General features: G+C 41.7%; 2 protein-coding genes across 2 annotated transcripts in view; both read right to left on the bottom strand.

Moving 5' to 3' along the window:
* Positions 1–7,010: 7,010 nt before the first annotated feature.
* LOC135092380 (uncharacterized) lies at positions 7,011–9,731 on the bottom strand. The gene is made up of 2 exons (XM_063990840.1): positions 9,574–9,731; positions 7,011–9,461 (listed from the first exon to the last, which is right to left on the bottom strand). Exon 2 carries the CDS (start codon positions 9,452–9,454, stop codon positions 8,600–8,602), a length of 855 nt encoding a protein of 284 aa, XP_063846910.1. The 5' UTR covers positions 9,455–9,461; positions 9,574–9,731; the 3' UTR covers positions 7,011–8,599.
* Positions 9,732–23,123: 13,392 nt separating this feature from the next.
* Positions 23,124–25,030, bottom strand: part of LOC135092382 (luciferin 4-monooxygenase-like) — a 74,547-nt gene continuing 72,640 nt past the window's right edge. The window contains exon 10 of the mRNA XM_063990841.1: positions 23,124–23,992. Coding sequence (XP_063846911.1) covers positions 23,862–23,992 — 131 coding nt within the window. The 3' untranslated portion in view covers positions 23,124–23,861. The remainder of the gene's footprint in view (positions 23,993–25,030) is intronic.

Here is a 25,030-nt window from a genome sequence, read left to right as displayed (position 1 = left end):
CTGCCGCCCCTGCCATCTTAAGTAGGTAACACACCAGTCTTAGGATTCAATGGGTGTGTCATGCCAAGCCAGACTCTTTGGGGGGTGATGAGTCCCTCCTGGCTTATCTCTGCTCTGTGTCTGGCATTAGTGTGCCAACTCCCCGGGAAACGAGACCGGGTTTTGGGGCGTATTGGAGCGGTCCCTTTGTCTGTGGGCTGCTTTTTTGTATCTGTGATGTCTTGAACATGTTGTTAAATGTTACTGGGCTTCAGTGTTCTTTCAAGGCTTCTGGGCCAAAAGGATTACCGTTACACTGCTGTGCAGTAAAGAATGCTCCTTTCCCCATTCCTTGAGTGGCAGGTTTGGTCTTCTTGAAAGCTGTAGTGTCCAGCAGGATGAGATATTCTATGAACATGGGTGGATCTTTGTCTTGTTGTTTGTGAGGGAGGTAGTTCCTAGAATATTGTAATTCTTATGTGCTGTTGCTTGTAACTGTGCCTCCTAGAACATGGCCATCAATTCTTTCCCAGCTGTTGGAGAGGAGGTGAAACAGGCTGACAACATCATTCGTGTAATTCACCACAGGAGGCCAGAAGGACGCTCTGCACTATATGGTGTAGGAGGCAGTGCAGGGAGGCTGACCCAGGTAGTGGCAGCCGAGAAAGGAGCGGAATCTTGTGTTAGGACTGTCTGTTTAAAGAGTGCAAGAGACCAGCAGGACCTTGTAATCCATAACTGGGCCCCGCATTTAAATGTCTCAGCTAGCCTTATGGACTGTGGCTGTGGCCGCAGCTGCGTGTTCCACTGCTCGGTTGTTATATTTTACCAACGACAACATGCACACATTGGAGTTTTGGGGAATGAGAACGTTGGCTAAAGAAGTGACAACTCCTTCCAGCCTTGTTCCACTGTGTGACATGTACTCCTCTATACAGGTGGCAGTTCTTGCCAGTTGGCAGGCAGGTGGGAAACTTAGGTTGCCATCACTAAGATGGTGGAGATAATTTCTTTTGCTTTTCATCCATGGACCTATGTCATGTGCAGGAGAGCCTCTCAGAGACTGTACTCCAGATGAGTCACAAGTGTCTTACTTATGTCTACCTCATGCCCTGGGAAACAGATCCTTAATGTGATGACTACTTAGTCCCCTTTATAGTGCAACACTGGTGGAGCTGCGAGAGCGATACCTTCTTCGTTGCCGCCGCGGAGATGGGACTTTCCAGATCTTGCTGATACGTGGATCACAATCTCATATCTGTATCTTGTCCTATCACTCCAATCCCTGGTCCTGACTGTAAATACGTCCTTTACAGTAACTGATGTTCAGTGTGGCTTGATGGATTCAAAAACTGCATCAGAAGGGCATGGTAGATGGAGGAACATCATCGCCTGTGTAAAATTTTTATTTCGGATCAAGACGCCTTTGCCATATTTCTTGATGTTATTTGTAGGGAGTATTCCAATATCCCTTTCTACATACTTGGCAGCGTGAATAAAGTCTCCTCGACCTTCCCTATAATATGCTACAAACCAGTAAAATGTAGGTGGGTGGCGAAGTTTGGGAGCTCGTTCTTCAGCATCATCAAAGACATTAGGACAATAATCATTCTCGCTGTCAGCTACATTGCTTGATCGAATGATTTCAGCAGTTAAGTTGTTCTCTCCAAGATGCAGAGAATTTATTGCCTAAAGACCAGCTTTGGCAGCAACGTCCAATATAAATGTCACATAACACCGATTGGAGAGACAATCGTTATCATATTTGAGATGGATACGGGGAACTGTTCCGAAAGGCATGGGAATTGAGTGAATAGCACGGTATGACATGGAGGCATAGACATTATTGATCACGATTCAACAACTGACAGTTGACAGGATTCAACAACTGACCGAAGGCGTCTTTCACTTTGGGAAACAATAGCAGGGGGAGTACAAGATTCCGACTCCCCAACACCACCACGACCAGAGTGACGTCTCGAAGGCCTGGTCGACCGCCTCTCGAGGACCAGAGTTTTTATATTTATCCATATGGATACCATAAAAATAAATTGGCTCCAGGGAGCTAGGGAGACCGCCTACTGGGACAACAAAGCGAGCGATCTCGTCCCCATGGAGGCCACTCATTTTAAAAAGTGGCACCTCATGATTCGAAAGTTTGTCCATCACGGAGCTAAGACCTCCCCCCCACAACGCATCCCAGCCCAGACACCCAACCATCCAACACAGGACGATCTCAAAAGTTCTGGAATGTTGACCCGTACTGGCAGCCTATAAGTTTTGGAACCACTCACTGGTGACCTTGCTAGCATAGGTAGCCCTCTTTCTCTTAAGTAGGGTGGAGCAGTGGTCGAGGACCCCTTTAGCCTCGTTCGCCAGGTCATAGGGGCACGCAAGCCGCCTCCCCCTCCCCACGACAAGGCGGTTCCCACTATGGGGTGTAGCAGTGGGTGAATGCCTCCATCATTTCCCTCCATGCCTTGGCCTTCTCATTTATAGTTGGTTTATCTGCTATCAGCTCAGTCATGGTATTCTTTTGTTCCTGACCCAGAGGAGCCCCTTTGGTGGATGGTGGAGTCACCATGGTGCCTCTAGTGCTTGCAAAACTGGCGCTGTTTGATCAGCTGAGAGGATGTTTACCCTACCCAGAGCTGCCAACTTATGCGCAAACCGACGACGGGCGTAATATTTACCAACCCAACGCTGGGGCATACATGCAACAGCTCAGGGGAGCTAGGAAACGGCAAGGGGATTTATATTTAGAGTGTGGTCGCTTCCTCGAGGTGTTCGAGAAGTGAATCACAAGTGAGCGAGCCAATCTTAAAGAGAGTTAAAGGAATTAATAATTATGGAACAATTCGTGAATGTAGCCGAGAAACAAACAGTCCCTGTGCTCCGGCGGAAGAGGTTAAAAAATCTGAAGGAGGCGGCCACTTGGGCTGATGATCATGTTTTAACCCACCATCATATACCTCATCGGGTGAATGCTGGGGCTAAGATAACTGATGATAAAGTGTCGGGAGGCAGTATAGTCATCGGGGCAACGGGAGTCCACCGCCATAGTAGTGGGGGATGGAAATAAACTTGTGCGGGGAAGTTTTCCTAGCAACAAGCCTCCACTAGATACAAAAAAAAAGGCGAACTGGGAGCCTGACACATTGCACTATCAAGTACCTGCTACTATTGTAATACAGTGGGACATTTTAGGTCTAATTATTGTCCTAAACTTGTAACACCTACAGCTCCTAAGCCTCCAAAGAAAGCGGTGGTCTTGCTAGTTTGGCTTGACCAAGATCTCGAGAGTGAGGGCGTTAAGTCGGTGTTTCAGTACTACGAAAGAGGCAAGAATAACTGCCCCCTTGCCGGTATTTAATACTCCTCAAGCCGTTCCTGTGTGAATGCACCATCGAGATTGCTGGGGTTAGATGCCCAGTAACAGTATTGCGTAATACTGCAGCACAGCAATATTACGCAATACTAAGCAGGAACATCACTGGGAGGCTAGTGGCTTCCGATAAAGAAGTGCTATGCCGAGCTATCAATGCCGTGGAGAGCTTTGTAATGCCTAAAGTCAAGTTTGAATTCCCATCAGTAAATGCGGAGGCGCGGGTGAGCGGAAAACCTGCCAGTGACGAGAGCAAATTTACTCCTGGGGAATGACCTTTGGCAGGTGGTGCCGACCCCATCTGCGTCCCAGATGAGGGGTGCTGACTGGTGACTCGCTCGAGCGGGTAGCTCGGTGTCACTTATCCAATGTCGCCCTCTATCGAAAGTAGCAAAAACAAGAACTGTGCATGCGCGGCTCCCTGCTCCCTCGGAACTTTCAGTACGAGTAAAGTGTTAAAAGTAGCCTCGTACTGAAAGTTATCTTGTAGTCTTCATTCCGTTGCTTGAATGAATATAATATGCAAAGATTGGTATACATGTAGCATATTAGAAGTTGATACTGTTATGAGTAGCGTTATAGAAAGAAATAGAAAGATAAGACAGGGAGAAAGAATGGAAAGAAAGAATGGGGAGAAAAGAGCGAAGACAGAGGAAAGGCGGGAAGGCGGACGAGTTTTGGCGCGCCTGGTGGCCGCCCGTCATGAAGCCTAATAAAATTGTCTGTTTAATTTCAGTCTTTCCTTTGATCTAGCAATTCAAAATCATTACCGGAGGGAATACTAAAACAAAAGTTTGCACTGAAGGAGTTAGATTTCAGCTAGTCCCTTAAATGGGCTTTTGCAAACTAATAAATTGAAATGCTGTTCACATCGCTCAGCCTAGCGCGGTGAGAGTGCTGGTTGGTGCCTTTGTCCCGTACAGCTACCCCGTTCTCCTTTCCATCCTCCCACTCCCCTTAAATTGTGTAGTAGAGTTGAGAAAGACTGAAAAATATGAGGCTGTAACATCCATTCTGCATCCACGTTTTTCACTCGGGATTCTTTGTCTGCCTCTATATTATGTAGACCACGTATATGTTGTGTTGACAAAATAATACCCCTTGACACAGCCCATTCAAAAATTTGTTCTACTATCACATGAAGGTTAAGTTTAGTTCTGTCACAACGATTTAAACAGGCAATTGCAGTGACATTGTCAGAACGAAGGCGGACATGAGTTCCCCTGTTATCCTTGCAAAGGGACTGTAGATCCATTAGGATGGCTTTTATTTCCAAACAATTGATGTGATCCAATTCATCATGAGCCCAGTGACCACCAGTCTTGGTATCCCCCAGTACTGCAACCCAACCAGTCAGAGAAACATCACAAAACAATTCTAGTTGGTGGAGACAGGATCGAAACGACTTTGTTTGTGAAGCAATATTATTAACCCACCAGTTAAGTCCCGAGCATGATTGTCCAAGAGAACAGGTGAACTATAATTCCCATGATGGGGAGCGAGTTCTCTGTTACGAGTTATTTCAAAGTACTTATACCTGAGTGGGGCGAACTCCACAGTGGGGTCAGAGGCTACAGCCAAACCAATAAAAGAGGATAGCTCAAGCAGATTTTGAAGAATTAAAAAGGTACCTCCAAGGAGTGGACTGGCAAAGGATGCAGGGTGAGGTCAGGTCAGGGACGGAGTTCAGAGAGATAAGGCAGGATGAGGGAGGTGAGGTGAGGCTCCAGAAGGGAGGAGGAAAGAGGAAGGGGGGAGATAGGTGTGAGTATGTTGGAATGTCAGGTCATGCTGAAATGAGAGAGGTAAGGTCGAGGCGAGTTGATGAGGGAGGGGAGAGGATGGTAGGGAACGAGATGAGGGGTTTAGGTGAAGTAAATGTAGATGAATTGTATAAATATTTCGTAGATAAAGTTCATACAGGTCAATTAGCAAATATCCCGTATAAAACAATAAGATCACAAAAAAATGACCCTAAATGGATGACTGCTAGGTTAAAGCATTATATAGGGCGTAAGAGAAGTATATATAAGAGATTAAGGGCAGGTGAGGAAGTTTTAAGGACACAGTATAATGAATTAGTTAGAACAGTCAGGAAGTTAACGAGGAAAGCTAAGGACAATTATGAATTAAAGATAGCCAGCCAGGCGAAGACGGACCCCAAGGGATTTTATCAGGTATACAGGACGAAAAATAAGGATACTGTAGGTCCATTAAAGGCAGCAGATGGGGAGCTGGTTAGTTCTGGGGAGGAGATTAGTAAACTTCTGAATGATTATTTTTTAACTGTCTTCACTCAGGAAAACATGCAGGATATGCCAGATAGTGAACAGGTGTTTTGAGCAGATGAGTATGAGAAGCTGACGGATATTTCCATAACTAGGGAGATAGTGGAGCAGGAGATAGATAGGCTAAAAAAGTTCAAGTCACCAGGACCTGATGAAATATATCCCAGAGTACTGAAGGAATGTAAAAAGATTATTAGTGAGCCGTTAGTTTCTGTCTTTAGGAAATCACTGGAGTCGGGTGAGGTACCAGTAATGTGGAGGCAGGCTAATGTAGTACCCATCTTTAAGAAAGGGGATAAAACTTTAGCGTCTAATTATAGACCTGTCAGCTTAACTTCAGTTGTAGGTAAAATGTTAGAGTCAATAATAGCCAGGAACATTAGGGAACATTTAGACAAACATAACTTGATAAATCAGTCACAGCATGGCTTCACGAAGGGGAAGTCTTGCCTGACAAACTTGTTAAGTTTTTACAGTAAGGTGTACGAGGCAGTAGATAATGGTGATAGTTATGATATCTTATATCTGGACTTTAGTAAAGCATTCGACAAGGTGCCCCATCAAAGGCTCCTGAGAAAGGTTAGGGCGCACGGGATAGATGGGAAAGTGTTAGGTTGGATAGGGTCATGGCTTGGTAACAGGCGACAGAGAGTGCTAATAAACGGCTCGAAATCCGAGTGGGGTCATGTCATTAGTGGGGTGCCACAGGGATCAGTATTAGGGCCATTATTATTTCTAATATATATCAATGACTTGGATAGTGGAATTAGTAGCGATGTTAGTAAATTTGCGGATGACACAAAGATAGGTAGATTAATTAGGTCAGAAGCGGATGCCATCGCCTTGCAGACAGACTTAGATAGAATGAATGAATGGACGGATAGATGGCAAATGCAATTTAATATCAATAAATGCAAAGTGCTTAGCGTAGGTAGAGGAAACCCACACAATAGGTACACATTAAACACCCAAACTCTGGTAGGTACAGGGTACGAGAAAGATTTAGGAGTTATAGTTAGCTCTGAACTCCGTCTAGGGAAACAATGCATAGAAGCCAGAAACAAGGCAAATAGGGTACTAGGATTCATTTTTAGGAGTGTTAAAAGTAGAAGGCCGGAAGTAATATTAAAGTTATACTTGGCGCTGGTCAGACCTCATCTAGACTACGCTGTGCAGTTCTGGTCCCCACATTACAGGAAAGATATAGGTCTATTAGAATCAGTACAGAGGAGAATGACTAAAAGGATTCAGGGGATGAGGAGTATTCCTTACGAAGCGAGGTTGAAGCGGTTAAATTTACATTCTCTAGAGAGACGTAGGTTAAGAGGGGACCTGATAGAAGTCTTTAAGTGGTATAAGGGTTATAACAAGGGAGATGTAAGCAAAATTCTTAGGATCAGCAACCAAGGTAGAACAAGAAATAACGGGTTCAAGCTTGAAAAATTTAGGTTTAGGAAGGAGACAGGAAAAAAATGGTTCTCAAATAGAGTGGTAGATGAGTGGAACGGACTCAGTAATCATGTAGTTAGTGCCAGGACACTAGAGAGCTTTAAGAGAAGATTAGACAAGTTTATGGATGGGGATAACAGATGGAAATAGGTAGGAGTGTTTCATACAGGGACTGCCACGTGTAAGCCTGGTCGCTTCTTGCAGCTTCCCTTATTTCTTATGTTCTTATGTTCTTATGTTCTTAAAGAAACTACATCTTTGTTCAATAGTAGTAAACCCTGTGCCTTAATGTACTCTTTTCTCCTGGGTGTCAAAGTGGCAGTCATGTCAACAGAGTTTAATATCACACCAAGGAATTCAATCTCTTGGGTAGGCTCTAGTACTGATTTGTGTGGATTGACTGAGCCCTAAAGAGTCTAAAAGACGCAGGGCGTAAGACACATCAGATCGTAAAGCAACAGCAGAGTCAGCAATGAAAATGCAATCATCCAAGTAGCATGACACGAATATCCCAAGTCTACGAAGATGCGAGAGGACAGGTTTCAACAGTTTAGTGAAAATGCGAGGCGCTGAGATCAAGCCCTGTGGAAGACAAGTGAAGCGAAACTTAAAGTTATGCCAAATAAACTGGAACCAATTCCTGTCCTCTGCCCTCACGTAGACTGAAAAGTAAGCATTTGTGAAGTCAATAGAAATGAAATAACAGTTGTAGTAGATAAAGGGTATCGCGTCTTTAAGGGTGTCCATCTTAAAATGTACATGAACATAATCATTAAGTTCTTTCAAATTCAGAATAACTATCTATGCCATCTCTCTTAATGGTAGGATAAGGGTTAGAAAGGAAACCACGATCCCCTGCTATTTTGTGCTCAAGAACATCAACATGGCAGAATCCAGGGCTTTTTGATCTGCAAGAGACAAGTTGAGAGGAGCCGGTGAAATCCTCTGTATGGGAACATTCACAAAAACAAAAAATTTTCCATGTACCACATCATGAATCCATTAATCTAAGGAGAGACAATACCACTGCGACCTAGCAACAAAAATTTTTCCTCCACAAAAATTATTCGGAGTACTAACCAAAGGCATTAACAAGGAAGTCACCGACGGTAGTCTCACTGGGGAGTTCTGTGTCTTGGCATCCCCCTCCCGTGGGGAGGCCTCTGGCCTAAAAAAAGCCTTGCCTGGTGACGTGACCTTGACTGCTGAGGGTAAGGTCGTCTAGGTAACTCGCGAGGTGGAGCAAACCGTCTCCCAGGAGCTTTGTAAGGACGGAAGTTGGGCCTCCCAAGTTTTCTGTACTTGTGTATTTCCTCACATTTCTTTATGACATCAAAGGGGAACAAGTCATTCTTGCCGACCGCATAGTCCCAATTACAGAGCTCTGCCAAGGCAGAATCATGCACGTGAGCCTGCGCAACCTCTTTCCGTAGCTGATTGATGAAGTTAACAGCGGAAGTTAGCAGCCTCAGGCTGTTAAGAACATCAAGGTAGGAGGTTAAGGGCTTATCTTTCTTATCTCCAATATCAGCCTCAGGCTACTATTAAGACCAACAAGGTAGGAGGTTAAGGGTTTATCTTTCTTATCTCCTATATCATTGATGCAACGGGCAACTGGGACCTGTGCCTTTGTCAATAGTTTATTAGTAAGTGAAAGCCTTGTGTCAACCAGTTTTCCACCAACACTTATTGCCTTGGTGATGGCAGGATTGGTCGCTTGGACCTTTAAGTTGGATACATTACCCGGAAGCTTGATCTTATCACATGTGAGCTTCACGCAGTCAACGGAAGGCCAACGTCGCAGACTCGCATTAAGAATGCCAGCCAGACGGTCAGATAAAGGGTCACCTGTTTCTTCCTCACCATGGAGATGGCCAGCAACCTTATCAAGAGCCTTCTGGGAGCCAGTATCAACCACAGTATCACCTGTTGGCTGTGCGGCGGTGAGCCGGTCGAGGTTGTCTAACGGATCAAGCTCGGGCAGACACGGGGAAACTTCAGCTGTTTCGTCATCAGAAGGGGAAAAGTCAAGGTACCCGCTACAATCGGCCCCCGATGACACTGGAGGAGCTGTCGGCTTGTCTAATTTGTCAATTAGGGCACTCAGCAGGGTAGATAATCGGTCCAAGTTGCCTTCACTCGATTGAGACACAGCCGTATCGTTGACGTGGCTCGGACCAGCGACTGACTGCTGAGAAGCACCAGCGGCCGATGGTTGCGTATTGCAACTATCTCGGGAGACCTTCCTACGCTTGGCATCGCCTTCCAGAGGGTCCCTCTCACGTCGTTTCCGTCCAGAAGCAGGCGAGGAGGGACGCCGTGGCGTTCCCGGGGCCTTATCCCAATCCGACATAACTCGTCTAGAAAAACGGAGAAAAACCGGTTAACACAAAGGCCAACATATACGTCCTTGGACCCTATATGTGTATTCACCATAGCGCTTGCCGTAGCGATAAAAAGGTGAGAGCTTACCGGGCTGACTCCTTGGAGAAAGCCGGTGAAAAGTAGCCAAGTTGATCGACGAGCGGCAGTAACAGTGCACAGTGTAGAGCAGCAGCAGCAGGTAGTGTGAACTGCGTGGAGACTAGCAGCGAACTGACGTGGAACTGGCGACGCGGGCATCTCGTTGACTACCGGTGACGTCAGTTAAATAGTCGTGGAGTGAAATCTACATATGCTTTAACAAAGTCAGTTTTAATTGAGTTTACAGTGAGATTTGCATTGTCAGGTTTCTGGAACACTTTCCTCAATAAAACTAGATGTTCCTCCCAAACCTCAGAATACAAAATTGTCATGAAAATAAACAGCACATTCCTCTACATCCTTTAATACACTACTGACATAATCTCTGAAAGCAACTAGAACTGTTCTTCATCCCGAACGGAAGGATCCCGTACTGAAAAAATCCGTCCATTGTAACAAATACTATAATTTCCTTAGCTCGTTCAGTCAATCCTACCTGCCAGAAACCTTTCAGCAATTTTTTTTTTTTTTGTCAAACCTAGCATTTCCTAACTGATCTATACAATCATCGATTCGTGGAATAGGATACGAATCGCTTTTTATCAAAGCATTGACTTTTGTAAAATCAGTGCAAAACCTGTAACCATCACCTCCAGGCTTCGGCACCAAAACACAGGGCGAGCTCCAAGGGCTGGTGCTAGGCTCTATCACGTCATTATCAAGCATATACTGTACCTCTCTCCTCATGATCCTATCTCTTAACTGGGTTTACTCTGTATGGATGTTGTTTAACTGGCTTTGCATCATTTACCTCTATATCATGAACAATCATATCAGTTCTTCTAGGTACATCACCGAATAAAGATTTAAACTCATTAATGATCTTCACTACTTCATACATCTGATCCTGATTCAAGTGTTTTAACTTCTCAATTAGGTCACCTAAGACTTGCGAGTTCTCCAGGCTTTTGACCTTCACATTTACTCATCAGAAATTCCTCATCATAATTTACATCTCTACACTGTACTGCACTTACACAAAGTCTTTCATTACCCTCCACTCGTTTCTCTTCTCCCCGACAATAATATGGCTTTATCATATTTATGTGATACAATTGATTACTTTTCCGCCTATCTCCTATCTCCTAGCTCTCACCAAGTAATTTACATTGCTTATTTTTTTTTTCCACTACCCAAGGTCCACTGTATCTAGCCTTTACAGTTGATTACTTTTCCGCCTATCTGGAGCTCTTACCAAATAATTTACATTGCTTATTTTCTTTTCCACAACCCAAGGTCCACTGTATCTAGCCTTTAGGAAATTGTACTAATACCCTGTCACCTGGTTGAAGTACTCTTTTTTTTAGCCTTTCTGTCGTACCACCCCTTCATTTCATTCTGAACCTCATGTAAGTTCTTCCTAGCAATTTCGTTTGCTTTCATTAGTCTCTCCTTGAAAGTTTTCACATATCGGGATACACTGAATACTTTATTATTTTCCAACCACTTTTCCTTTAACATCATTAATGGACCGCGCACCTCGTGTCCATATACCAGATCGAAAGGACTAAATCCCGTCGATTCATTTACAGCATCCCCTAAAGCAAATTAAACTAACGGCGATGCCTCACCCCTCTCTCTATCCATCTCGTCACAGTACATTTTTTTTGAGTCTGGTGAAATCTTTCTATGCACCCTTGCCATTAAGGATAAGCATAAGATATATTGTTGTTTGATGCTTAATGCTTTCAATACATTCCTGAATAACCTTGATGTAAAATTACTCCCCTGGTCTCACAGGATGACATGGCAATCCAAGTAGAAAATTTCACCAGCTCCCTTGCAATGGGGAGTTTTCAGAACTAGTGGTTGTCATCAGGTGGCAGCACACACAAACTCTTCTCTCACAAGCAATGTCAGATATACCTACAGTTTTATTCTATTTACATGAAGATGCAATGGGATTATATAATATATTTTTCTACGTAATCCTTTCTAAGTAGTAACACAGGTAAAATCAAACTCTTTTCATGAACAAATGTATATAAGTTGATTTTCTAGTGAATCGGCATTTAGATTTATTTGGTCATCTTAAGATTTTCAAATGAATACACTCGATTGGAAACGTCTTAATCTAGACGACAGTAAATAAAGGCAACATGTCTGTGACAGTCAAAAGTCCAAATTACATAGATCTCCTTCCTAGTTTATGGAAACGGCAATTTTAATAAAAAAATAAATAAATTGGCAACTCGAGTGTCCTGGCGATAGTAATGCTGTATCTCTAACCAAAACACACACCTGACTCGCCGCGCTGCTTGAACTTAAGAAACACGTTGTTGGACAAGAACTTGAAAGTTGCTGCGGTGCCCATCTCCACTACGCTCTAAGCAATCGATTACGGTAGCTGGATACTACATCAGCAGCAGGAACGCCTGAGAGATGTTTGTTTTGGTTTTCGATTACTTTGCCTTGTCGCTCTCTTCGTGAGAGGGATGCTAAAATTCCCCCCCCCCAAAAAAAAAAACGAGCCATATATCACGATGTTAGTAAGTAGGTTGTGTCATGCTATATAGTAGAGTGTGATTTTTTATATTTTCGTTGTCCAAATCAATAGTTTTTATACTTGTAATATGCTTTATTGAAGATGATGCTAGCAGTTTACTCGATAATTACACAAAAAATATTTAATTTGACCACATTCTCTGAATATTATCCATACCGGATATTGAAAAGTCGATACATCATTTCAATAGTATCATGATGATCAATGTTCTATGCATCTTTACGCACCTGGGATTTGCTACAACAATATTTTAGCTCTCTTTCCCACAGTTAGATGAACAGCAACGACATCTAGCGGTTTAGTTCCGAAAACTCCCCATTACTCTACTATTTATGCTTCTCAAAGGAATGGCCTCAGGAAATCTTGTAGCTGTGCACATGATTGTCAGTATATACTGGTTACCTTTTCGTGTACGAAGTAACGTCCCCACACAATCAATTACCAGCTTTACCACCTGATTTGAGAAGTGTGACACGTTCTACAGTAGTTTGTTATATCTTTGTTTATTCCTGGCCAAAAGAAATGACAAACAATTTTCTTTAATGTTTTTGCCACTCCCAGGTGACCAGACCAAACATTCCTATGAGCGAGCTCCATCAGCCTCGTCCTATACTCCTTAGGTACAATAATTTGCTTTCCACCATCCACATATTGTCAGTTGGACTGGCAATAGGCCTCCAATTTCTCATTAACATTCCATCCTTTATATAGTATCCGACATAATAAGCAGTTATTTTTTATCTATCTCAGCTCTGCTCCACAGAGATTGTAAGCTACTGTAACGTTTCTGCTCCTGAATCAACTCCTCCTTTGCTCACGACAAGTCAGGCAACACCTCTATCTGGTAATGACTCTTATTTTCCACCTCCTTCACATTCCCTTTGCTCACGACAGTCAGGCAACTCCTCTACCTCGTAATGACTCTTATTTTCCACCTCCTTCACATTCACATCTTCCACCTCCTTCATATCCACATCTTTCTGATCAAACAACACACCTAAGCTCTCCTCCAGATCACCATTATCCTCTCCCTCACCATTAGCCACTTTCATGTCTCTATTTCTAGTCTTAGCTCTAGTCACAACACGTGCTGGATATATAGCATTTTCCTCAAGTTTGTCCTCCTCACTTATCTCAGGGCAAAAATTATCATTTACCAGTAGACTCTCTCCTGTTTCAGGAACAACTTTCTTACCTGCTAGGTCATTTCCTAGAAACATTTGTACACCACTGACCGCTAACTTATTACTCACACCTGCTTTAACTCTTGCTTTAACTCTTCCACTGACAAATCCGTTCTCTAACCATGGACCGGCACAACACCAATAGAGTTAATGCATCTCACCTCTATTTGTTCTACCGTGAAAGAGCTCTGTCCATTCCAATACATTTCGAAGCACTAAACTCATATTTGCAGCTGTATCTCTTAAAATGGCTATTTCCTTCTCTGAACCACCCTCTAATTTTTATCATTCCTTGAGTAATAAATGGTTCAAAATCCACAGCAGCAGTACATTTCCCCACTACTTTGACATCAACCGGAGCACTTGAACATGGTTCCCTCTTTACACTCAGTGCCACTTCCTTTGGCTTACCTGCCAAACTACTGTTCTCACAATGAAATCCTTTATGGCCAAAACGACCACAATAGGAAAATTTTGCTTCCTTACTTGATTGTTGACAATCCCTACTGAAGTGACCAGGATGCCCACAGTTAAAGCACCTAATTGATGCTGTACCTTGCAAATCATTATACGTTGTGCTCAACAATGGTACTCGGCTTGCAGGAAGGACGCAGTATTTGCCCTTGCATATTGCTTGAATTTACAGAACAGTCACTACTTTCAAACATAGCATTTATATTTGGCTGCATTGCCACATGTGCACTATTAAACCTTCCCTTGAAATAGTTTTGACTTGACGTATTTACCTTGATTCCCACATCCCTCCTACATACCCCATATGCTGCTTCAAGCTGGTCAGCTTTACGTCCTGCTTCCATTACGGTCTTTATATCAGCTTTCATGATTTCATACTTCATGTTAGGATGTATTTGGTTCCTAAAATGCTCTAACAAAATCACCTCTTTCATGTCCTCCACATTTTTAACATCCTCAGATTTGACCCACTTATCCAACTTTAGGGTACACTCTCTAGCCATTTCCAGGGATGTGCAATTATTTACTTTTTTATTTATTTTATTTATTTATTTTTATTTAATTTATTTGTTTAATTAATTAATTAAATTATTTATTTACCGCCCTAAACTTTAATCCATGTACCTCAGGAGCCACACGTACAGTTGATAACACTGCTTCCTTAACAGCGGCATAGTCTCTACACTCATCAACAGTTAGACCATTATAAGCTTCCCTGGCTTTTCCTTTCAATTTTATCTGTACTAAGAGTGCCCACTCTTCCACTGGCCTACCTCTCAACTCTGCTACCTTCTCGAATTGGAGGAAGAAGTTATCTGCCTCACTTTCAACAAAATCAGGGACAAATAAGCCTTTTTATCCCCCGAATCACCTCTCAAATCACCGTCTCAAATCACCGTCTCCCTTCTCTAACCTTTTCGTTTCCACTTCTGCCTTCTTTAGTTCCACCTCTTATTTCGTTCTGTCCAATATGTACCTTTCACTGCCAGACATTTCCCACCGTACTCCTGCACCATTTGTTTCCAATTCACTTTGTCCACTTTCATGGACGTGCTGTTCCTCCATGTTCCTCCACACACAACAAACCTTTCTCTGTCAACATTGTAACTAACTCTTTCTGCATGTCATCCTTGAGCCTAGCAGTCAACTTAACACCAAATTTATCTGCTAGCACACCAAGCTCTTCTCTACTACACTGATACAAGTAGTTGACATTCAAAGAGTCTATGAACTGTTCCACGTGGTTCGCCATCTTGACAAATAACTGTCGTTATAAATACTAACCTCAAGAGAACAGAAGCGCATGTCCATGAACAGCTGCCACAGGAGTACAGTATCACGCAGGGTAGCGAGACTTGCGGGTGGAATGGAATGTATGGCGACATACATGAAGTCACTGTTCACAAATCACACAAGGAAGAAGATATCGCGGACAGGCCTCCAATTCTGTCACCTCCAATCTTCCTCGGTGTCTTCCCACTCACTGCAACACCAAGGAAAGTAAATAGCTTACCACACACAGCTAACCTGGGGGACTAGTTTCATCCAACACACAGCACAGACACGCGGGCACACATACACATACATACAATTTCACTCTCCTTCTCTGGATTATTAAATACAATATCATCAAGATTGAACGTATTTTACAGACTAATGCATCACACCAACACAAGAAAACATTTGACACCCAATCATGTCAACACATACCATTTAACACACCACGTGCAGCACTGTCACCACTCCAGCAATCAGCACAGCCACACACTACTCGTGACGCCAGCCACGTAAACGTAGGGACAGCAACCGCAATCCCACTCCAGGTATGGGTAGTCACAACCACCGCTCCACCCCTCAGCTCTCCACCCGTCGCCGTCTGCCCGCTTCACCCTCAGACAAGGGAACGAGTTCCCAGCACCTGACCCCTTTCCACATTAACTGGCGTGGGCGGAGTCTCTCCCCCCTCCCCCTTTCAGTCATTACAATAGTAGTTTGAATTATCATCCACAAAATCCTTTATCAAATGACACATAAAAGAAAGTAAATACACTACAATGAACATATTGAATATACAAAAATGTGTACACAGAAGCATAGGTAAAAAAAAAAAAAAATACAACACCAAATGGCCCATTACAATTTTAATTCCAGACACTTTAATTACCTTATAGTACCGTCTCAGATGATAAGGAGAACCCTCGTCAATTTACCATCAGTCCTTAAATCTAAATAACCATCAACAATTTAGGAAGAGTGTTGAACTAGTGGTAACAGTCTTAATTACTTCCAACCCGAAACCGTTATATTATTCAAGCAAATTTGTCACCATAACCCAATTCTTGATAGTGGTGTCAAGTATACTGTAACACATTTTTTTTTTATGGTGGCGTCAAGCATTCATTCATTGTTAGCTTGGATTTTTTTTTATCTTATATAATAAAACAAACTGTCTGTCTGTCTGTCTGTGTGTGGATGTGTCCGCTTTTCACGGAAAAAACATTGAACTAATTGTGATGAAATTTGGTAGGAGGCTCCTCCTTGATTCAGGGAGTGCCATAGGCTATGTCTTAACTACTTTCAATCCAAAACCGTTAGATTATTCGATTTACTCGGGTAACATCGGTGTTGCGTCAAACTGGAGACCTTTTGCAAATATGGGAATAAAAGGGATCTGGGCATGTGTGGGATGTTGCTGCCAGCAGATATCGTACTGAATCACAAAGGAGCTCCCGCCTTCCAGCCACTAGCCAAACCTGCTTTATGCCTTGCAACACCCATGTTAATGAATTTTATGAATAAAAGGATATATATATATATATATATATATATATATATATATATATATATATATATATATATATATATATATATATATATATATATATATATATATATATATATATATCGTGAGAGGAAGGCAAAAAATGCGCGAGAGAGCGAATGAGTGAATGTGAATCAATATGAGAGAGAGAGAGAGAGAGAGAGAGAGAGAGAGAGAGAGAGAGAGAGAGAGAGAGAGAGAGAGAGAGAGAGAGAGAGAGAGAGAGAGAGAGAGAACTAAATTAACCTAACCCAACCTAACCTAAACTAACCTAAACTGACCTGACCTAATCTAACCGCAGTAGAGATGCCTGTACACCCCAAAGGATGAGAGCAACTGAAAACTCACCAACAGTGACGAGCGCACTGCTCTGTGGTCTAGCGACTGGCAGGGCAGCAATATTCCACGCATGCACGTGGGATCCCTTTTGTTCCTGGATTTGTAAAGGTCCCGTGTTTGACGCTACACCGGTATAAGTTCACTTGAGGTTTATTCATAACTCGGGATCAGCGCATGCATGAACAGCATGCCAGATGTACGGTTCGTTGTCTCTTTTGCGCTCTGCCGTTAGGGAGTGAACATCTCACTATCGTGGCAAAGCGTTAATCTAATCCCTGGGCACATCACTTCTACTCCACATACCCCTCACTTGAAATTATTATATTCAAATACAAACCTTCTTAATTTGCAGCACGGGGGTCACACCACCTGCCAGGTCATTCTAATTAATTTCCAAGGGGGAAACTTACTCTCGTCACTGGCAGGTCCTCCGCTCACCGGCGCCTCCGCAGTCACTGGCGGGCATTCAAGCTTGACTTCGGCCGTGGCACAGCTCTCCACAGCATTAATTCCTTGATACAGCGCTTCCACTCCAAATACCGCTCACTTGAAATTAATATATTCAAATACCAACCTTCTCCATTTGTAGAACCTCATTTTTCACTAATTAATCCTATTTCCTTTTATATGCTTGAATTTTAGTGACTTTTTGTTTGTTTTTACTATACCACTAACGAACAACGGCAGATATCTGGGTCAGTAGAGTCGATGTCTTAAGCATAAAAAGAAACAACGCCAGATATCTGGGTCAGTGGGGTCAATGTCAACGAACAATGCTAGACACAGTGGTCTGGGTCAGTGGGATGAAGTCAGTACGCTCTGTAAGTTAATTGAATTAATACATTAAAATACCAACCTTCTCATTTTTAACACTTAAGGTTTTGATGGTTCATCCCATTTCCTTTTTTATGTTTACTTTTAGTGATCTCTTAACATTATTACCGTACCTGTAATTTTGTTTTAATATCATTATTCTAATCTACACTCTTTGTTGCTTTTAAAGTTTTGTAGCGATGTTTTAAGTTTTGGCAGCGGCGCGAGATGACCGCGATGTTGCGGCCTCAGCTTAAATCAATCAGTAGATTAATGCTAGATTAGTGCAATGTGTGTTCACAAAGTCATCTCTGCCTGTGCTTTATATGAAATTTACTGAACCTACAGGCGTTAAGGAGGAACCCAAGGAAGGTTTTATGTAAAACGCTCAATAGTTTTAAGAGGGCACTTTATTATACATTACTGACCAATAAATCTTTGTATCAGGATAGGTCGTAGCTGTACCATTCACCTACTGAACCATCTGGGAATCATCCACAACTTTTATGAAGAGTGTGTCTGCCAGACATGAAACTTAGTGAACGTTAAGTCTGTTGCATAATAAAGTTTTTATATCACGAAATTTCTTAATCTTAAATTAGAATTGTGGATATGATTAAACCATACAATGAATTTTTAAGATGCCCTCTGAGTGGTAAAATAGACATCAATCTTGCTAGTGTGAAAGTTTCAGGTCACTATTTCATCTGTGTGTAATTCTTGTGTTAATAAACTTTGGGCTCTAAGCTCATTGGCCTGAACCAGGTGTCAAGATATAAAAGTGTGCGCGTGTGTGTGTGTGTGTGTGTGTGTGTGTGTGTGTGTGTGTGTGTGTGTGTGTGTGTGTGTGTGTGTGTATCATTAATGTGATGATCTAGAATACATGGTTGTGTCCTGTCGACCCTGTTATTTACCCAGGGAGTTTCATACTGTACCTGTTAATTTTCAGTGTATATGTACCTCCATCTGTTAATATGGAAGTGGCAGATGAACTGTTGTCAAACCGCTTCAAGAAATTTGAAAATAGTATCCCTGAAAGTGTTTAAATTACTGGCTGTAATTTTCACGACCAAATAACTTCCTACGAGCAATACGTTAAATGCACGACCCGAGGAAAGAACACACTAGATCTTATGTTTTGCATTGTAAAAGACACCTACCCTGTTGTGAAGAAAGCCCCACTTGGAAGTTCTGATCATAACATTTTATTCTCACATACAGACTGGCAAGGTGGAGTAGGGAACATCTTTGAAGTGATCTGACGTTTAGAGTCCAGAAATGCGTACTTGTCATTACTATTCTCTTTGTTCATCGCTGCAGAGAACTGCCCTGGTAGGATCTGGCCGAAGTTAAGTTCTACTGGACTTGCAAATCTTCCTTTGTTGTGATGCGAAGGGCGAGCATCACAAGCAGTAAAGAGTCAACGGTTAAGGATGAGTTTTCAGGGCGTCCTTGAGGTGGCGATGAAAGTCTTCAACCATATCTTTAGCCTGTGGATGGTAAGCAGTCCTCCTGCCATAGGTGGGATTCGAACTGGGCACCGCGGTCAGTTATGACTGTTAGGTGCGCCAAAGTGAGAGACCCTCAGAGAAATGCTGAAGCTGTCGATTCTGCAGAGATGTCAGGCACTGGAGTTGCTGTAGTCCATCTGGTGAAATGATCAGTGCTAGTCAGCAAATACCTGTTTCCTCTAGATGGAGGCCAAGGACCTAGAATATCCACATGAACCGTCTGAAACCTACATCTTGGTAAAGGAAAGGGTTGCTACGGAGCCTTCACATGACGATGAACTTTTGATGCCTAACAGGAGATACATTGCTTGTCCAGGAGCGAATCTGAGGCCACACCACAGAACGAGTTGAGTCGTCGCGTGGCTTTGACTCCAGGATGACTCTTCCCAACACGTCGCACCACACCTGAAGGGATGTACCAGAAACCTGGAAGGGATGAAGCTCTAAAGACATAGGATTTCTTCTAAACTCAGCAAGGTCGTCGTCGGTCTCTTGCGCGATAGTGATTTGTTGGTACTCAAGCGGCGGTGGGTATTGAGTCATGGCAGTGATGGAGCGCAAGAGAGCGTCGGCCACAGGATTCTCCACTCCCCTAATATGACAAATGTCAGTCGTGAATTCAGAGATATATGAAAGCTGTCGCTGCACTCGTGGAGTGTAGGTGTCTGAAGGGCGTGTCATAGCAAATGTTCAGGGTTTATGATCACAGAGGATGTAAAACTGCCTACCCTTCAGAAGGTGTTTTAAGTGTTGCACAGCTATGTATATTGCCAGCAGCTCTCGGTCAAACGCAGCATATTTGATTTGGGCAGCATGGTGGCGTTTAGAGTAGAAACCGATTGGAGATACATCGCCTTTGCTGGTCTGCTGCAGTACCGCGCCGACAGCTGTAGAAGAGGCGTCGGTGGTCAGAAACAGTTGTGCTTCAGAATCCGGATAAGTAAGGTGAGGAAACCGAGCTATTTCTTCTTTAATGGTAGCGAAAGTAACTGCAGCCTCTTGCGTCCGTTTAAGCATAAATGTAGATCTGTGGGGAAGACCTTTCAGGAGATTATGGAATAGGTGTGACTTCTCTGCAGCTTTGGGGATGAAGTGGTGGTAACAGATCACAACTCCAAGGAAACTCCCTGAGCTTTCTCGCTGAAGTTAGCTGTGGAATCTGACGAATAATTTCTACTTTTAGTAGCAGGGGGAAATAACTTCCTTACTAATTTCATGTCCAAGAAAATCCACTGCCCCTGCTCCAAAAACATACTTAGCTGGATGAATCTTGATATTGTTGTCTTAAAGGCGTGTCAGCAGATGCCGAAGGTTAGTGCGATGTTTCTTCCTACTGTTTGATGCCACAAGAATGTCGTCGATGCACACCGTTGCAAATCTCATGTCGCGCAAAATATGATCCATGTGTCGTTGGAAGGTCTGTGCAGCATTACGTAAACCAAAATTCATAAATTTGAACCCAAATAATCCAAATGTTGTGGCGACAGCTGTTTTAGGTATGTCTGGTGGGTGCACTGGTTTCTGATGGAAGGCCCTCACTAAATCAATTTTGGAAAAAAAATTGTTTGTCCTTTTAACTTCAGATGGAAATCTTGAATATGTGGGATTGGATATCTATCTGGCACCGTGACTTTGTTCAGTGCTCTGTAGTCCCCACATGCAAGCCACTCCTTACCTGAAGGTTTGGCACCATATGAGGAGGAGAAACCCAACAACTCTTGGATGCTTGTATAATTCCATCCCTTAGTAAGGAATCGAACTCTGCCTTTGCGGCACGGAGGCTGCCGAGCGAAGACTGATGGGCCAGTTGTCTCAGTATGGTGGTGTACGGCGTGGGCCGTGGTTTCTCGCTGCTGGAGAGGCTCTGTGAGCGTAGGAAATTGCTGAAGGAGGGCTACATATTCTGTATTGTCATGAATCAGGGTAATGAACGGACTCTCACACCTGGAAACAATGCCTATAATGGTAGTATGTGATGACTGTTGTCTTACACACCGATGGCCAGGGCCAACGATTAGATCATATATTAGAAAGTCAGGGTTGTATTCACCTGCCCCCGCGGTACTCGTTTCCCGACCATTGACATGGCGGGCGACACTGTTTAGCATTAGTCCTGAAAGTGAGGGTGGGTTTAGTTAGACTCGTCGCAGACCGGGTCGTACGTTGTAATGTTACAACAAAAGATCGCCTTAGTCCTCTTTAACCCTTTCACTGCTATTTGGTGGATCCTTCCTCGCTCGTTAACTATTCGGAGACATGTTCTCTTGCTATGCTGCCATCTGTAACCATTAAACAGGCTACAAATTGCGTAATCTATTTTCCTTTCTTTTCTTTTCCTTGTAGATGTTTATAAAGATTTCATACATTGTTTCTAGTGTTGTGAATTGTTGCATATCGCAGTGAAAAGATTAAAGCCTAATTTGGCTAGGAAGGCTGGGTTATGTTACAACAAAGGATTGCCTTAGTCCTCTTTAAACCCCCAATTTGGTTAGAGAGGCTGGGTTATGTTGGTAAATAAATAAAAAAAAAAAATAAATAAATAAATAAAAACCCAGGAAAAGAACTGAACAATGAAAATATGTAACTTTTCTTCAGAAAAGCAAAGGTGTTTCATGTAATGGAGGTTGTTCTGATACACTTCTCTTCAACAAACTTTTATTACAAGTTTGAATGGAATTATTTGATGGAATCTGAGGTATTGTGAGACGAATTTTGCCTATCAATTTTTTAATCCCAGCCTGCCCATAAATGCACATCTATCTATCTAGCTAATTATATCTATATAATTCTCTCTCTCTCTCTCTCTCTCTCTCTCTCTCTCTCTCTCTCTCTCTCTCTCTCTCTCTCTCTCTAGAACATTTTCTACTTAGAATTACACGTTCTTTCGCCTCTTTCAGTATTTGCAGAAACTCGCGTTACATCCTGTATATACAATTCTGGAAGGTTTCCGCTGTGTCGCCGCTCCCACGTCCCCCTTACCAAGGACCCTCCCCTACCACCAACCATCACGGCAAGTGTCGCGTCGCCGTGATGGTTGCGGCGTGTGGTATGTTGCTATAAATGGCTCCGTCTTTTCAACATGTGGAGCTTTATCTCCATTCTGATCACACTGTCGTGTTCACGAGTTTTCCTACTTAATGTAATAATATATTTCAGCATTCAATGATTAACTTTTGAAAATAGCGAGCATAAGTAAAACATTTTTTTACATCTTCACAGTTTAATTCGTCGTAATACCAATTTCTTTTTTGTTTTGTCAAGTTTTTACAATATATATCTTGATTCTACAGTCACTGCTGAGTCTGATATATATATATATATATATATATATATATATATATATATATATATATATATATATATATATATATATATATATATATATATATATATATATATATATATATATATATATATATATATATATATATATATATATATATATATCCCGTATATTAAATGAGTTATGGCAAATAATTCGCGCATTTTCCGAACTCGAGCTCCAGCTGTAGTGAGGAGGTGATAGTGGCGAGAGTTGTTAGACATAAATTTCTGCTCACATGCCAAAAAATCGAAATATGCAAAATACGGCAAAAAAGGTGGGTCTGACGAAGAAATGTCATGAAATAAGAAAAAGTCAAAAGTTACATAATAGATATTTTCGAGCTTGAAATAGCAATTTTTATATGAGATGGACATCAAAAAGAGTTCCTGACCAAATCATCGTTGTACCCTCCAGGGGCCAGCCGAAACATTGGGTTGTAAAGATGTGCAGTAACAAAAGTAGAATCCTCTTTCTCCGCTCGGGGAATCATTAAGCATATTTTGTGGAGGTTTGTTAGTGAGTATAATGATCCACACCAGTTTATTCATCTGGGAGAAGTGTACAAATGCTGTCACGAAATAACGAGCTAGCTTGAAAAACTTCATTCTTACATTCGTGTAATTCATTATCGCTTTCAACACCATTAAATCTCACCTACTAATTGACAAATTGTTAACCGTGAATGTTAATAGTAATCTCATATTGTCGATACTAGACTACCTCTTAAATTGTGAACAGTTTGTCAGCATATCTAACATCAATTTTGACATCATAGTTACAAGCACAGGAGCTCCCCAGGGATGTGTGTTGTCACCTGTTCTTTTCAACATTTACACAAACGATTGTAAAAGTAAGTGTGGGGATTAAAGTAAGGGTGCAATTCAGCTGGCTAATATAAAGATGTTCAATATATTAGTGTATTAATTACTCATATTGCTATGTATATATTTATATAATGTACTGCTATTAACTATCTTAAGTACTATCTAAACTATGGAATTACGTGGATAATGAACTTTGTAGAACCTATATTGATAAGATTGTGAACAGATTTGAAAATATGTTTATGTTGTAGTTAGACGCAAATAATTTAAAAGTTGAAATAAATGAAGTTTTTTTTTTTTTTTTTTTTTTAAGAACAAACTCAATAGGTAAGAAAGTGGACACTGATAAACACAGACAAAATATTTTTTCATTGAAATTGGCAACACCCACGTACCCTCACTCTTAGTTCCACGAAAGCAAAGGTATTGCGTAGTAATCATCAGCAGGATGCCAGTTGTGTAACTTGACCAGCCTTGAGTTGTCGCTTCAGAGGTTTGCCAAAGCTGTCTTTGGGGATCTCCTCCACCACCCACACCCCGCCGGTCAGCTGCTTGAAGTCAGGAACGCGATCTGGCGACGTTAATTGCAGTTAATTGTGGGATGAAAAAAAGCAAAAATATAATAGAAATACTGACTGTGGGAATACTGACATATTCTCTCTCTCTCTCTCTCTCTCTCTCTCTCTCTCTCTCATATATATATATATATATATATATATATATATATATATATATATATATATATATATATATATATATATATATATATATATATATATATATATATATATATATATATATATATATATATATATATATATATATATATATATATATATATATATATATATATATATATATATACACACATACACACACACACACAGAAAGACAGACACACACACACACACACACACACACACACACACACACACACACACACATATATATATATATATATATATATATATATATATATATATATATATATATATATATATATATATATATATATATATATATATATATATATATATATATATATATATATATATATATATATATATATATATATATATGTACACAGGGTGTAACGCGAGTTTCTGCAAATACTGTAAGAGGTGAAAGAACGTGTAATTCTAAGTAGAAAATGTTATATACACATATGAATTTTCAAGGCTTTGTTTACCCGTCAGGAGCTGAAAATGTATGGGACTCGCGGGTGTGTTGTGCGTGTAGCTATGAGGTGACAGACAGACAGTTGTATTGTTGCAGCCTCGGAGGTGCCACTTGGTGAAATTACGAATGGTTTAATCTTATTTTTTGCAAACTGTGGAATATTGCAATATCTTATAACAAGACAAATGGTATTAGAAGCATATAATTCACCGATAAACATTACACAACAACATTATTGCGGTGATTAAAAGCACTCCTGTAAAATACTACGTGGCACCATCGAAGCGAGGAAGGAGGGGGAGCGAGTCCGAGAGACCTTAGGATCAGTAAACAGGATAGAAAAAGAAATAAAGGGTTCAAGCTTGAAAAATTTAGGTTTAAGAAAAAGATAGGAAGGAATTGGATCTCAAATAGAGGGGTAGATGGAATA

Source organism: Scylla paramamosain, chromosome 40 (assembly GCF_035594125.1).
Source record: "Scylla paramamosain isolate STU-SP2022 chromosome 40, ASM3559412v1, whole genome shotgun sequence".
NCBI classification, from domain to species: domain Eukaryota; kingdom Metazoa; phylum Arthropoda; class Malacostraca; order Decapoda; family Portunidae; genus Scylla; species Scylla paramamosain.
Note: the sequence above shows the minus strand (reverse complement) of the source record. Positions and strands in the feature narration are given on the sequence as shown.